This window comes from Argopecten irradians, chromosome 1 (assembly GCF_041381155.1).
Source record: "Argopecten irradians isolate NY chromosome 1, Ai_NY, whole genome shotgun sequence".
Lineage (NCBI taxonomy): Eukaryota > Metazoa > Mollusca > Bivalvia > Pectinida > Pectinidae > Argopecten > Argopecten irradians.
The window spans coordinates 51,210,972-51,223,658 of NC_091134.1; the positions used below are offsets into that span (position 1 = coordinate 51,210,972).

Consider the following 12,687-nt stretch of genomic DNA (forward strand, 5'->3'; position numbering starts at 1 on the left):
ATTTATCCTACTTAAAACCCATCATACCACTACTCACTACCTTGCGTACCCTGTTTGCTCGGCCATCATTTACATGTAGGGATGTACGCAGCTGTGATTCAGATTGTTTGCCTGTTTGAAGTGACCTATTTATTCGCCTATACAAACTTTTAAATATTGTTATTAACACAAAGTACACAACTTTTACAATTAATTTTAGTCCTATAATTCTTTTTATCGTTTATTACACGATTTTTTAGCGATTTAGTCCCTTTAATGAAAATACCTTTTTTATTATCAATTTACTTAATTATTTGTGGAACAACATTATATATTGGTCTAAAACAAAAATTCGTCAATGTCATTTTGTGGACGTGAATCTAAATACAATGTACAAGCACACCGGGGAAAGTTGATCTCCGAGCTTATTGTGGGATACACTTGGCACACGAAGAAATTTCAATCTCAGCGATATCACGTTTCATTTTACGGTGATTTGAATATAATTATACATAAATGCAGTATCAATACATATCGTAAGAAGATGTTGTTGGTTTGGATTTAGTTTGAAAAATTTATCAAAGACGTTCACTGTTCAAAATGCATATCAGACCATTTTATTGATCTGTGCATGAATCGAAGTCATCTGTAAATTCCATTTATCAAATTATCGGAGACGTACACATAAAACATCTTTTGTATTGCTGTTTTGAATTTCTTCTATACTAAAGGTAACATTTCATAATTAAACTTTAATTGTCACATTAACTCACATGAATAAATATCAATATTACGAAACTGAAATGATTTTTTGAATCACTCTGTCTTTCAGAATTGTGATTTAGTCTGACTTTGTCGGCAGTGCTATCAAAGGACACGTACAGTAACGCTTTTATCACATAACATATAAATCACATCTGTTTATTTAAGTATGGAGGATTTATGTGGCTGAATAAATACTTGAACAGCTTTTACATTTTCTCAGTTTTCTATATTGGTGTTAAATACCCGGTCCTTCTGCTGCGATAATTGATCTATCAATAAAGAGACAGAATGTTTCCGCTTTATACTAGAACGACATGGGATACCTTTAAGCTGCCGATTTCCCATTATTAAATTTTGTGTTTGTTATTGTCGCTGTCACATGAAGTTTTACAAGGCCTAGTCCCCCTCACGCACGCAAACAAAGCGCTGTAGGTGTTTGCACGGTATAATCCCGCTTGTCTAAATAATCGACACAGAGTACCCAACACGTCGTTCAGCGCTAAATCCTTATGTCAAATATTTTCATCATTTATCAGTTTTATGAGTGATGGACATGGAACCAGCCACGATACACACGCCTTAACGGGATCACTGTGACGGGAGGTGTCACGTTGACACAACGGTAAGGGACACTGTGTATTGTTTCCAAATCAAGGAATGTATAAGATTATACCTGATATTCATTTAACATTCAATTGATAAAATAATGGAGTAGACTGTTGTTGGTTGTTGACACGACGTTTTTCGTGTTAGATTCCTCTAACTACATTAACTGAGCACATCCAATGCAATGCATGTTACTGAGACATTAACAGCGTCATATGTCTCGACAGACATGGAAATATCTAATTAACAGTCAATGAGATTAATTCTTTTCTACCTGTTTATGTGATAATCGGCATGGAAGTTAATCAAGCGAAATATGCGCGGAGTCAATATAAAGCGAGAAAAGAAAGCCTTCCAAGGCTAAAACTGGAAAACTACATCAGGGATAACCGGTCATCGAGTTCTAGTGAAGAAAGGAGTTATTCTAATGGAACAGGCTTTAGCACGTATGCGACATCAAAGAACTTTAGAGCTCTCAGCCTCACATCTAGTATCTACACCAGCATCAGGGCAGAAAGTCGGAAAAACGAAGATGGCAATCAGAAGAATTTAGAATTTCATGTTTCCGGTGCTCAATATCCTCCGAGGCCGATGTCTGCCATGACAACAGAAACCGGTATATCTTTGGACGGTTACCCTGCCAACAACTGCATTGGATACAAGAAACAGCTCTGCCAAACAGACAGTGAGCATAAGGCACAGAAATTAAACAGATCTGAAGAATGCAAATTGGAAAGCTATAAATCTCGAGTGCACAAAGAGCAAAAGATTCGTGAGAAACAGTGGTCGCAATCAACTCATTCGTTCAGAACAAAATCAGCTAGAATGTTCGAAAGATCAACTCCAAAATCGAATTCTGGAAAAGATGTATCAACTGTAAGATCCAAAAAGCAGAGACCTCAATCATCCCCAGCCTATGTCTCATTTCTGCAGCAACGACCAAAGGATATACGGGAACATTGTGCTACAGAAGATCGTCGTCGTAAGGAACGCACTTGCAGTACGTGTGAGTATATGAAAAGACTGATTCAAATGTATGAGGACCATATTGGTGAATTAGAGTCGGATACTGGTGTTAAGGACAATCATAGCCGATTCTCATTCTCAGATCGACAGGTGAAAACATTTATGCACCTCCTAGAAACAGAGTACTGCTCCGAAATTCCAAAAATGAGAGAGTTACTTCATAACGGTGGACTTAGACTGGATCAAGCAACTTCAGATAACAATGCATACCGGTGCGCTGAACATGACAACGGTATACAAAACAGAATACGCCAATTCTGTAGTTCTCAAGAGACATTCAACAAAGAACACCCTCTGCCAGAGTACATTAAAAAGGGGATGGAGAATGTGAGAATAGCACAGGCGATACTAGAAAAACGACAACACGTGGAGAACAGACGGACGATGATCGTAAAGGAAGCCAGGCAGAAGCTAGGTATACTGAGATTATAAAGAAAGGAGGAATCTGGTATATAAACTTTAACTTTATGTTTGAACTTTCCCATGACAATTTCAAAGGCGTTTTCTGAATAAGGGGATTAGACGTTAGTGACGAACAACCAAGATAAGCAATTCGTTTTGTATATAATCCGGATGATTTTATAAACCAGTAACACTGTGGAGATGATGATGTATTCTTGTGTCTGTGATGGCTTTGTATATGTATATTTGATCGATATTTCTCTCATCATGTATGCACCAAACTCTCTTTCATGTCTAAGGATGAAATAAGGATTACCATACAACATTTACAATGTATTAAGCCACGTTATTTCTGTTACCGTATTGAATAGTTGTTGTTGTGCTGTAAAATAGCTATCCTATAATTAATTAACACATCCTTATTCCGTCAATACTGAAGTTTCACATATTCCATCGGAACTATTGGTTTGTCTTGATATCAGAAGGCTTCCGATCATGGATAGAATAATGAGTGCCACTGTAAACGTACTAATTTTGGCGCAATCAATTTTAGAGCAAACCTTATATTGAACAGGTTAGCGCAATAATGAATTCGCGCAGTTACCGTTATGGTTACATGTATATGCTAATAGCGCAATCATATTTAGCGAATCATTTTAGCATGAAATGCGCTGAAATATGATTACCTCAAAATTAAGTACGTTTACAAAGAAATCGAACTTTGTAAATGTTATTCAATATGAGTAGCTAGATTATTAAATTTGCGGTATGTATTAACTCGAGTTTCAAAATATGAACTTGAAAGGGTTTTTTTATGAAAAAATAAATATCTTGAAATGTTTGTTGTTATTTTTATTCTCTTGTAAGCGCCTTTTTGTCCTTCAAATGGTGACGTCAATTAGCCACATCCGCAAAATTATCAAATTGGCTATAGCAACAGAGAAGTTGTTTGGTTTTTTTGCGTTTTCCTCAAATGATAAGTTACAACTCAGTAATAAGCAAAATTTGATAGATATGTCATAAATCTATATCAGAGAGACTGTAAAATAATTTTGTCCCTATGACTTCGCGTCTGCATGCCGAACTGATTTTAAGGCGATTGAATTTCGCGAATTCTAACTGCAGCGATATGCGCGAAACTCACAGATTCACAGTATCCACAGAAAAACAATTTGGGATTCGTGTTAGAAACGCTCAACATTATACTTACCGTATTCAAGTAAATCATATTCATGGAAGTAGTTCAGGCTTATGAAAACGTGACTTTTCGTCTATTTTCTAGATATAAGTATACAATCAGTGCTTTTGCTTCAGAATATTATGAAAACATGAAACATTATTGCGCTGATTGATACCTTAATTAAATATTGCGTAACCTTTTCAATATCATCCTCGCGTTCAAATATGATTGTGACAAAATATGTACGTTCATATCATTTACTTACACGTAAGTCTTAAACATGTATTGTGATATAAAGGGTTAGGTAAACAATATGTAGATCATTTCTCACAGGATTTACATCGTCGAAGGGTAAGTCAATAAGCAGTATACATGGACAATGGTGACATTTTCGATTTGTACTCAATTTTAACTGTAATAGTTTAAACACACATGATTTGCCTAAGTAAATAAGCAAATGAACGGGCAAGGTGAAAATTGAATAAAAGAAGGCAATTCAATTTTCCGGTGTGTTATTTCATTGAAATGTGTCAAAGTATTTTGTATGCCATGAAAGTGTTGACTCAAACCCAAGTTCAATAAACAAATATGTTACGAATTTGATAACGAGTTGTAAAGATATATCTAGATAGTGCTAGCTACCCAACTACAAACTATTCTTATTGTAAATTATTCGTTCATATTTAAATATAGATAATGAATGAATAAAAAACACTGATATAAAGTGCCGTATATCCTATTATAGCAAGCTTTTAACGATGTTTGGTAAAGGTACATTGCATCGGACATAATAAAGTTTCTAATGGTCATCATGACGTCGAGATTTAGAGTGCCAACTTAATTCATTATTTTTGTACGAAAATTGGACCCAGAATCGTGATGAAGAAGGATAATTTTAGAATATTTTATATATTGTAATTAAGTTGATTTCTTCGCTTTCACTTGATATACAACAACCCACGCTTTATTTGTGTAACCTGTTGGCTTCGCCCCGACGTCTTTGATACTTTTAAAGCTCTATTAGGACAGAGCTATACAAACATATTGTAATATATAAAGTACACACACTACATCAGCCAGGATGGTAAGACACGTGATCAAGTCTAATTGCACGTCAGATATATTAGCATGCTCCATCCATAGTATTTGCGATTTATTGGTTAAAATACTAAATATATTTTTACACTTTCGCGCTTTTCGTGTTGTAAAAGATATATCCGGTATTGAACCACCGAATTGCGCTGACTTATATTCCCGCTAATAAAACACATCATTTACAGTTTTTCACAGTTGCGCTAAAATGCGACTGCTCTAAAGTGAGTTGTAAGTATAACATATGGTAGTCAAATATGAATATGAATTTAATGTATCAATATATCTACATAGTTTCGCATGATATGAGTACTAATTGGAAATAGTGAATAGTTATTTGTAAATTGCTTTAATAGAGATACGATGTCCTAATTTACACATCTTATTCAGTATTTCTATTTTAACCAGTTTAATTGTTGGTGCAGTGTAGCGTTACAGTTAGCATGCTAATAAATAATAAATGCATCATATATACATTAGCTAGTATCAGTACAAAAATTTATTAACTTAAAAAATCAATTAAGACGTAATTCCTTCTTCACTAGCATGATTACTCACTTATGTTATTGAAGGTTTGTGTGACACACATCCGCAAAACACATAAATATTGACGTTGTATCATCCACTTACTGAAAAGCGACTTTCCGTTTGCCGATTTTGTGCTGTGTGATGAGATTTAAGTCTACCTGTTGAATGTGAGATATGTCAACATGCATTATATCGTCTCGGATAGGAATATGAACCATAGCGGCTGGAATGTGATTTCCCTGCGAGTTCATCATCGCCAGAAACATATTCACTCTGCTGTTAATCTTCCTGCGATTCTCCATCTCCACCTCTGATAAAGTCTCTGCCGCCTTCTTCAGTGTCAACTTTTTTACTTCTCTTTTTATTATCGACTTTGAAAATCTTACTTCTCTTTTGAATCCACCTTTAGGAATTGATAATTTCTTCAACCGATCCATATTGATCTTTTTCTCTGTCTTTAAAAGAAACTTTAACTCTTGTTGAACACGCAATTGTAATTCATCTTCAATTTCCTCCTTGGTCACTTCACTTTCATGGTTTTCTGCCTGTGAAACACAGTCATCTGCCGATGTCGAAAGGCATTCGTTACTTTTAGCAGTCGCCGTTTTTGGTTTGGCTTTTTTCTTAGTTTTCTTAGTCTTATTTGGAACGTTTTTTAGAGGCAGAACAAAGCCTGTCGGGTGTGTGATTCCGGGAATAACAAAACATGGAGCGCATTGCTTTCTAGACATGCATGTACTGCATGTTAGACTGCAGACTGGCCGGTAACAATCCTTTATACGAGGCGGTTCCAAGGCATCGTACAAATCACCATTTCCTTGTTGTATGTTCCACGGATTATATCTAGTATTCAACCGAAGGAACTCTTGTAATCTCTCTTGCTCTTCGTCAATGCTTTCAGCGTCACTGTCGTTGTCTGTGTCATCGGTAAAAACCGACAACTTTGTACTTCCTCTTGGGAGGTCATTGACCGACAGAAATTTCGATGGGGCACCTTCTGATTTAGTTCTCCTTGTGTTTTGTAAGCGAGGTGCATCACTTTGAACTCCGCCTACGGTCAAAGCCCGGCTTCGATTGAGTCTGGTTGCTTGAGGTGCAAGAGTAGCGCTTGTAATTAATGGAAGTTTGTCATTATTAATAGCTTCGTTGATTTCATATATAACTGATCCTCTTGGTCGAAGTGAGAAGGACCTTTCAGACCTTTGAAGGAGTCGATCTGGAACATCATATGAAATAATGGACAAGTGACCACTCGGAGGCGCAGATTCGCCGGTTGCTATGCCCTCTTTGCTGTGTCCAGTCGACGACCGAACATCTTTTAAGAATAATCGGGTTCCACGAATATCACGCTCGGCTGCATGTTTCTCGTAAGACTGATCCATCGAAAGACAGGTTATTGTCTTTTTTAGTTTCATGTCTTCGGCCACATTTTTCTTCATAGCAAACATTTCATTGCCTGACCACAATCCGCTTGTGGCTGATCTCCGCATATACGTCATGATTGGATGAGATGGTAAAAGTAAATGCCTGTTCCATCTGCAATTTCTGATTTATACAAACGCATTTTAGAGAAAATATTTATACCATAACAAAAGAATAAGGAAACATTTAAGGGTTGAAAATTGACTGTTTATACATAATCATTTAGTTGAAATTCCGTGCTAACATTTTAGTTTAAGCAACATGGGAAAGCGGAAATGTTGTTTGGCAAGTAAATAGGCTCCTTTTTATTTCGTTGTACCATACGTCACAACACCGATTTCATATGTAGGTTTTATACACATTTGCTATTATCCAACGGAAATTTGAATTTTGTGGACGTATTCTGTTTGTTTATGTTTCATAAGATAGGTTTAATTGTTGTGACGGTCGATACTGTAATGCAGATACGGGAATGCCACATGTGAAAAGTTCAGTCGGCTTTTGAGATTTCGTCTTATCCGACAAAAAGACATTTACAACCTTTGTGAAAGTTTTGTTGACACATCTCTGTCAACATCCTCCGAAAACAAAGGATAGTAGTGATGTAGGTGGATAAACCCGTGAGACATAAATATGCACTTTGAAAATCGCGGTAAGGTGAATTTTGTGTACAGTATAAAATAAATATTCCGTCTCTAGATATCAAAGAGTAAACTACCCTTTCATTGTGACGTCACGTTTTTGAGAGCGTAATTTCAGAAAAAACGACGCATAAAAAATGACGTCAAAATCGATTCGTACCCGCAATATAACGTTTAATATGCAAATACGGAACATGTGTGTCACCGATATTTTTTTTTTAATTTCAAGTTTATTTTCAAATATAAGATTATTTTACAGAAATTATATCCATATGTTGTATTTAAGATATAAACAATACACACTTTTGAAAACAGTTGCTGTGAATTTGTAAGGGCATCTTTTAAAATTCTTTAACCAAGTTAAACTTAAAATTTAATATGCATCACAACATTTTTGTTGAAAACTTACACTGCTACAAAAGATGATCCTATATTATTTGTTTAATAACAAACATAGATAATTAAAAACAAATCCACTCTCGATTTATGTCAGTAATCGTTTAATTATGCATTGCATTAGAACTTCAATAAGTGATTCTTAATCATTGCTAGAATATTTTAGAAACTGATTATTTTAACAGGAATACAATTGCAAAAACATATTTTAATCATTACAACAGAGGTACTCAAAATGTTTAAAATAGTTATATTACATATATCTAGCAAATATGCCAAAAAGATTTTAATTTTGAATAATTATTACTTCATTACATATCACAATGACATAACAAATAATCGGACCTCTTGTCAAAAATGTTTTAAATCTGAAGTATACAGGTGTGTGTGGTTGATGATGGGAGGTAACCGTCCCATGATGTAATCATCTTCATATATACTTTATTAACCGAACCATGCACTTATAAATCGTGTAGTGCTATTTAAGAGTCAAATTACTTTCGTCAATCATTAAACTTTGCATACATCGAAATAATGATTATTTAACAATTAAAGGATTGTTAGATTGCATTTATTGGAGATATTAATGCAATCTTGGTGGCAGATAAATAGAATAAATGTAATTTTGTAGTTCAATGTGATAAAAAATAGTCCCTATAAATAATTGAATAGATAACAAAATTTCGATGTTTTTCAATAGCTTTTCAGTTTACATTCAATTATCAAGACTATCCAGACATCTAAAAAAATCTTTATAAGTTTCATAACCAAACTGGTTCATTCAACTATTATAATGTCAAATTTCCCGCGCGGACTAACATGGTGTCCTTAAACAAGACTCTCATCCATTTATGTAGATATTACTGCACCAAGTCTATGCTGCATTTATTGGCTCATAATGCAGATCATGATTATCATTAGAGTAATGGGAGTCGCGGAGGCAAAATGTAAATATTGACCACTAAAGTAATCAGACATACCCATCTTCAAAGCACAAATCGGAATTCACTTGTATATGTATATGCTTTAATTCGATGAAGCACATATTTATATCACATTATATTGAAACCATTTTATATAATCTTAATGATACATTATATAATTTATATTATATATTTGTGACTCCTTTGCGATTCTGTTTGAAGACGCACGGACAGTTTTTTGAAGTTCACAAACAATTGAGGTTCTGAGTCTATAGTATTTCACTGATGATACCTTCAGGGAGGTACTCTTTGAGGCGTTCAATGCTGTACTTCCAAAGCGCAGCTTGATAGGATTTGTTCCTGTAAAGATGAACAGATATTGAGCTACAAGTACATCTTTAAGTTTAAGATATGTCGGACAAAATCTAGACATATCAGAACATCTCAAGTGTATTGGATAAATATTATGTCAATAACAAACTTAATTGATCTTGCCTTCCTAGTACCATGGAACAAATTATGATTGATCAAAGCTACATCTGCGGATAGCACGGTCTCGCCAACTGGGCCAAGTTTCATGCACATTCCTTATATTTAAGGAATCGCTTAACTTCTCCATAAGAAAGCATTACAGAAGTTAAAGAACCAACCTTAAATTAAGGACTTCCCTTAAAATCCGTAATGCTTTTCTATAGAGAATTTTAAGTCAAGAGACTCCTTAAATTTAAGAAATGATCACGAAACTGGTCCCTGATAAGGTGAAAGAGGTGAAAGATTGAGAAACACATCTTACCTTGAAGTTGACGATGGTGATTTTGGTTTAGAGTCATCATAGTACACGTCCCGTACACCAGCCAGTTCAGGATTAACGCCAGCGTTCAGCGATGTCCATGCTCCCTCAAATGGACTTTTTGATTGCCCTGTGTCGAATATGCAATATAATTCAGTAACCAGAAAAACTATATTACAAAAAGCTAACGTACAAGGTAATGTTATAGTAAAAGTAAAACAAAATGAATGCGAATTCTTTGTACAGGCTGTTATGGAAATTGGTTATTTCGTTTCCAAATAGATGCCAATGTAGTTTGTTGGAAGATAAAATTGTCGCTTTTCATGTAAGATAATTTCATAATTTCGTTAAAATCAAAAATCACTTCTTTAGAACTTCTGATTTAAGGGTGTCTTTTTCCTGGTAATTTGAACTGGTTTTGGCAATCATGATATAGTATGCTGAGCCTTACCTACACTTTCAAGCGCCGAAATTAAATATTTGAATACCCCCTGCTTGAATGTTTGTAGTAAAGGTGTTCTGACGGTCCCTGGATGTAAAGAACAAGCTGTAATATCCGTGTTCTTGAGAATTTCATTTAGTCTATACATCTGCATAATCTGATGAAATAGAAAATAATATAGTAAAAACATTTCATCGCCAAATCCGTTCACGTAGCTTTCATACATTAGCATAAATGATTTGGGTGCTACATTTGATCATAAATTTCTTTCGCACTTTCGCAGGACTCTCCAACCATTTTCCCCTTATAATTATTTTGTTTTTAGACAAATTTTGTCATTCTCTCTTTATTGGAATTTTTCATCCACACCTGTTCAAATTAAATTAATAAAATAAATAATAATATAAGTTCTTAAATTAGTATAGTTAATATTCAGCATTTGAGTTTTTTTTATTATCATTCTAGTAAGATGATAATGATAACAGATTGTGAAAAATATCACACTGACTTAATGACGTACCTGACAAACTTTTGAATTCTGGTATAGTTTGTTCGAGTTATATTTTGGCTCGCAATATTTCTTTAATTCGATATCTTTAGAGTCGAAGTCAGCGAATACATGGCCTACGCTTGAAACTAGAATGATTCTGCAGTCTGGACCGGAAGTTTTCATCACCGAAAGTAGATGAGACACCAAAAGGAACTGAGACAAATAGTTCACCTACATTGAAATAAACAGTTATGAGTGAAGAAACAAATCTAAAGCAGTCAATTGATTTTACAAACGTGTTTACACAAAGATTCTTTTGTGCTTTGAATTGGATAGCCTATCTTAGTCGTCTCCTTATACATATGGTACAAACAAACAAAATACCCTTATTTTCTCACCTCGATTGATTCAGAAGTCCTATTGAACCTTTTATACATGATGAGACACTCTATGGGTATTCCTTTCGCACAAACAGATTATTTGATAATCCCTTATGTCGCACAGTAAGTTATTTTTTTCCAACAATGTTAAATGAAATCATCCACACAACTAAAGAAAATTCTAAATAAAAATAACCAAACTTCAACTGACATAACTGATGTATTTAAATACTGCGGTAATCGGAATGTAAATATTATCCTGTGCCAATTAAGAAATAGTGCAAGTAATTAGGGCTTTTCACTATTTGTGAAAAGACCTATTGTTTTTGTTAAGTTTCTTATTCTTATTAGGGCTTTTCACTTTTTGGTGAAAAGACCTATTGTTTTCGTTAAGTTTCTTATTAGGGCTTTTCACTTTTTGGTGAAAAGACCTATTGTTTTCGTTAAGTTTCTTATTAGGGCTTTTCACTTTTTGGTGAAAAGACCTATTGTTTTCGTTAAGTTTCTTATTAGGGCTTTTCACTTTTTGGTGAAAAGACCTATTGTTTTCGTTAAGTTTCTTATTAGGGCTTTTCACTTTTTGGTGAAAAGACCTATTGTTTTCGTTAAGTTTCTTATTCTTATTATTAGGGCTTTTCACTTTTTGGTGAAAAGACCTATTGTTTTCGTTAAGTTTCTTATTCTTATTCTTATTCTTATTATTATTATTCTTCTTCCTGTTTTTGTGAACGCTCTATCGGTCAAACGGTAAGACATAGGATAAAAATGATTACAGTATGTTTAAATCAAACATTTAAAGGTGATCCATGAACAAAATGAAGTAGGTCAAAAAATCCAAAATGGCCGCCATGACGTAAAACCTAAAAACACAAAAACTGCTCTAACTCAAAAAATATGAAAGCTATTGTAAATCTGAAGGTATTTTATTGTAGGGAATGAACATATCTAACTTTTACTCATGACATGTTTCCACAAAAAATGTCTCGTTAAAAAGCTCGCTAGAGGTCAAAGTTTACAAAAAAGTGACTATTTTTAGAATTTTTTTATTATTCAATTTTCGTCATTTTTTTACATTACATCGATGCAGTATGCCATTTTGAAGATTTTAATGTCTTCAAACTTAAAATTGATTCACTAATTAATTTTTTATGACGTATTTAATATTTAACTAAGAATTTTTTGCAAATTTCGACAATTATATTTTAAACAACTTCTCTGATTGAACCAGTCCGATCAAGCCCAAACTCACACAAGATTTTCCACTTATCACCGTGACCAGTTCTTGTTAATATGGTGTTGATTCAAATTCAGATATGGCCGCGATGACGTCACTTCCGGTTTAACGAAGACAGCCATAACTCGTTAACCACTGAGCCAATTTCTTTCATTTTTTTATATGTGATGTAGAATAGCATACTGAGAAACTTTGTAATTGTACATTTTTCTCTAAAATGTCAACTTCCGGTTGATCATTGACTCATAATGGAAATTCGCCGTTTTCGGTGAAAATCATTGAAAACAACTTCTTCTCAAGTTCTACATGGTATAGAGGCTTGATATTGTGCATGAATTATGCTTAGGTAGGTGACTATCAGGTTTGAAAAAATAAACGAGCTTGACCTTCA

The 12,687-nt window shown here is 34.2% G+C and overlaps 2 protein-coding genes across 2 annotated transcripts in view; one reads left to right on the plus strand and one right to left on the minus strand.

The window, feature by feature from the left end:
- Positions 1–1,044: 1,044 nt before the first annotated feature.
- LOC138332149 (uncharacterized) lies at positions 1,045–3,619 on the plus strand. Its single transcript, XM_069280137.1, has one exon. The coding sequence runs from the start codon at positions 1,645–1,647 to the stop codon at positions 2,806–2,808; it is 1,164 nt and encodes a 387-aa protein (XP_069136238.1). The 5' UTR covers positions 1,045–1,644; the 3' UTR covers positions 2,809–3,619.
- A 5,427-nt stretch (positions 3,620–9,046) lies between these two features.
- LOC138332158 (retinol dehydrogenase 14-like) overlaps positions 9,047–12,687 on the minus strand; it is a 34,251-nt gene continuing 30,610 nt past the window's right edge. Inside the window, exons 2-5 of the mRNA XM_069280149.1 lie at positions 10,713–10,914; positions 10,202–10,349; positions 9,754–9,880; positions 9,047–9,320 (exon numbers count right to left, since the gene is read on the minus strand). Of these exons, the coding sequence (XP_069136250.1) occupies positions 9,230–9,320; positions 9,754–9,880; positions 10,202–10,349; positions 10,713–10,865 (519 nt within the window). The 5' untranslated portion in view covers positions 10,866–10,914 and the 3' untranslated portion in view covers positions 9,047–9,229. The remainder of the gene's footprint in view (positions 9,321–9,753; positions 9,881–10,201; positions 10,350–10,712; positions 10,915–12,687) is intronic.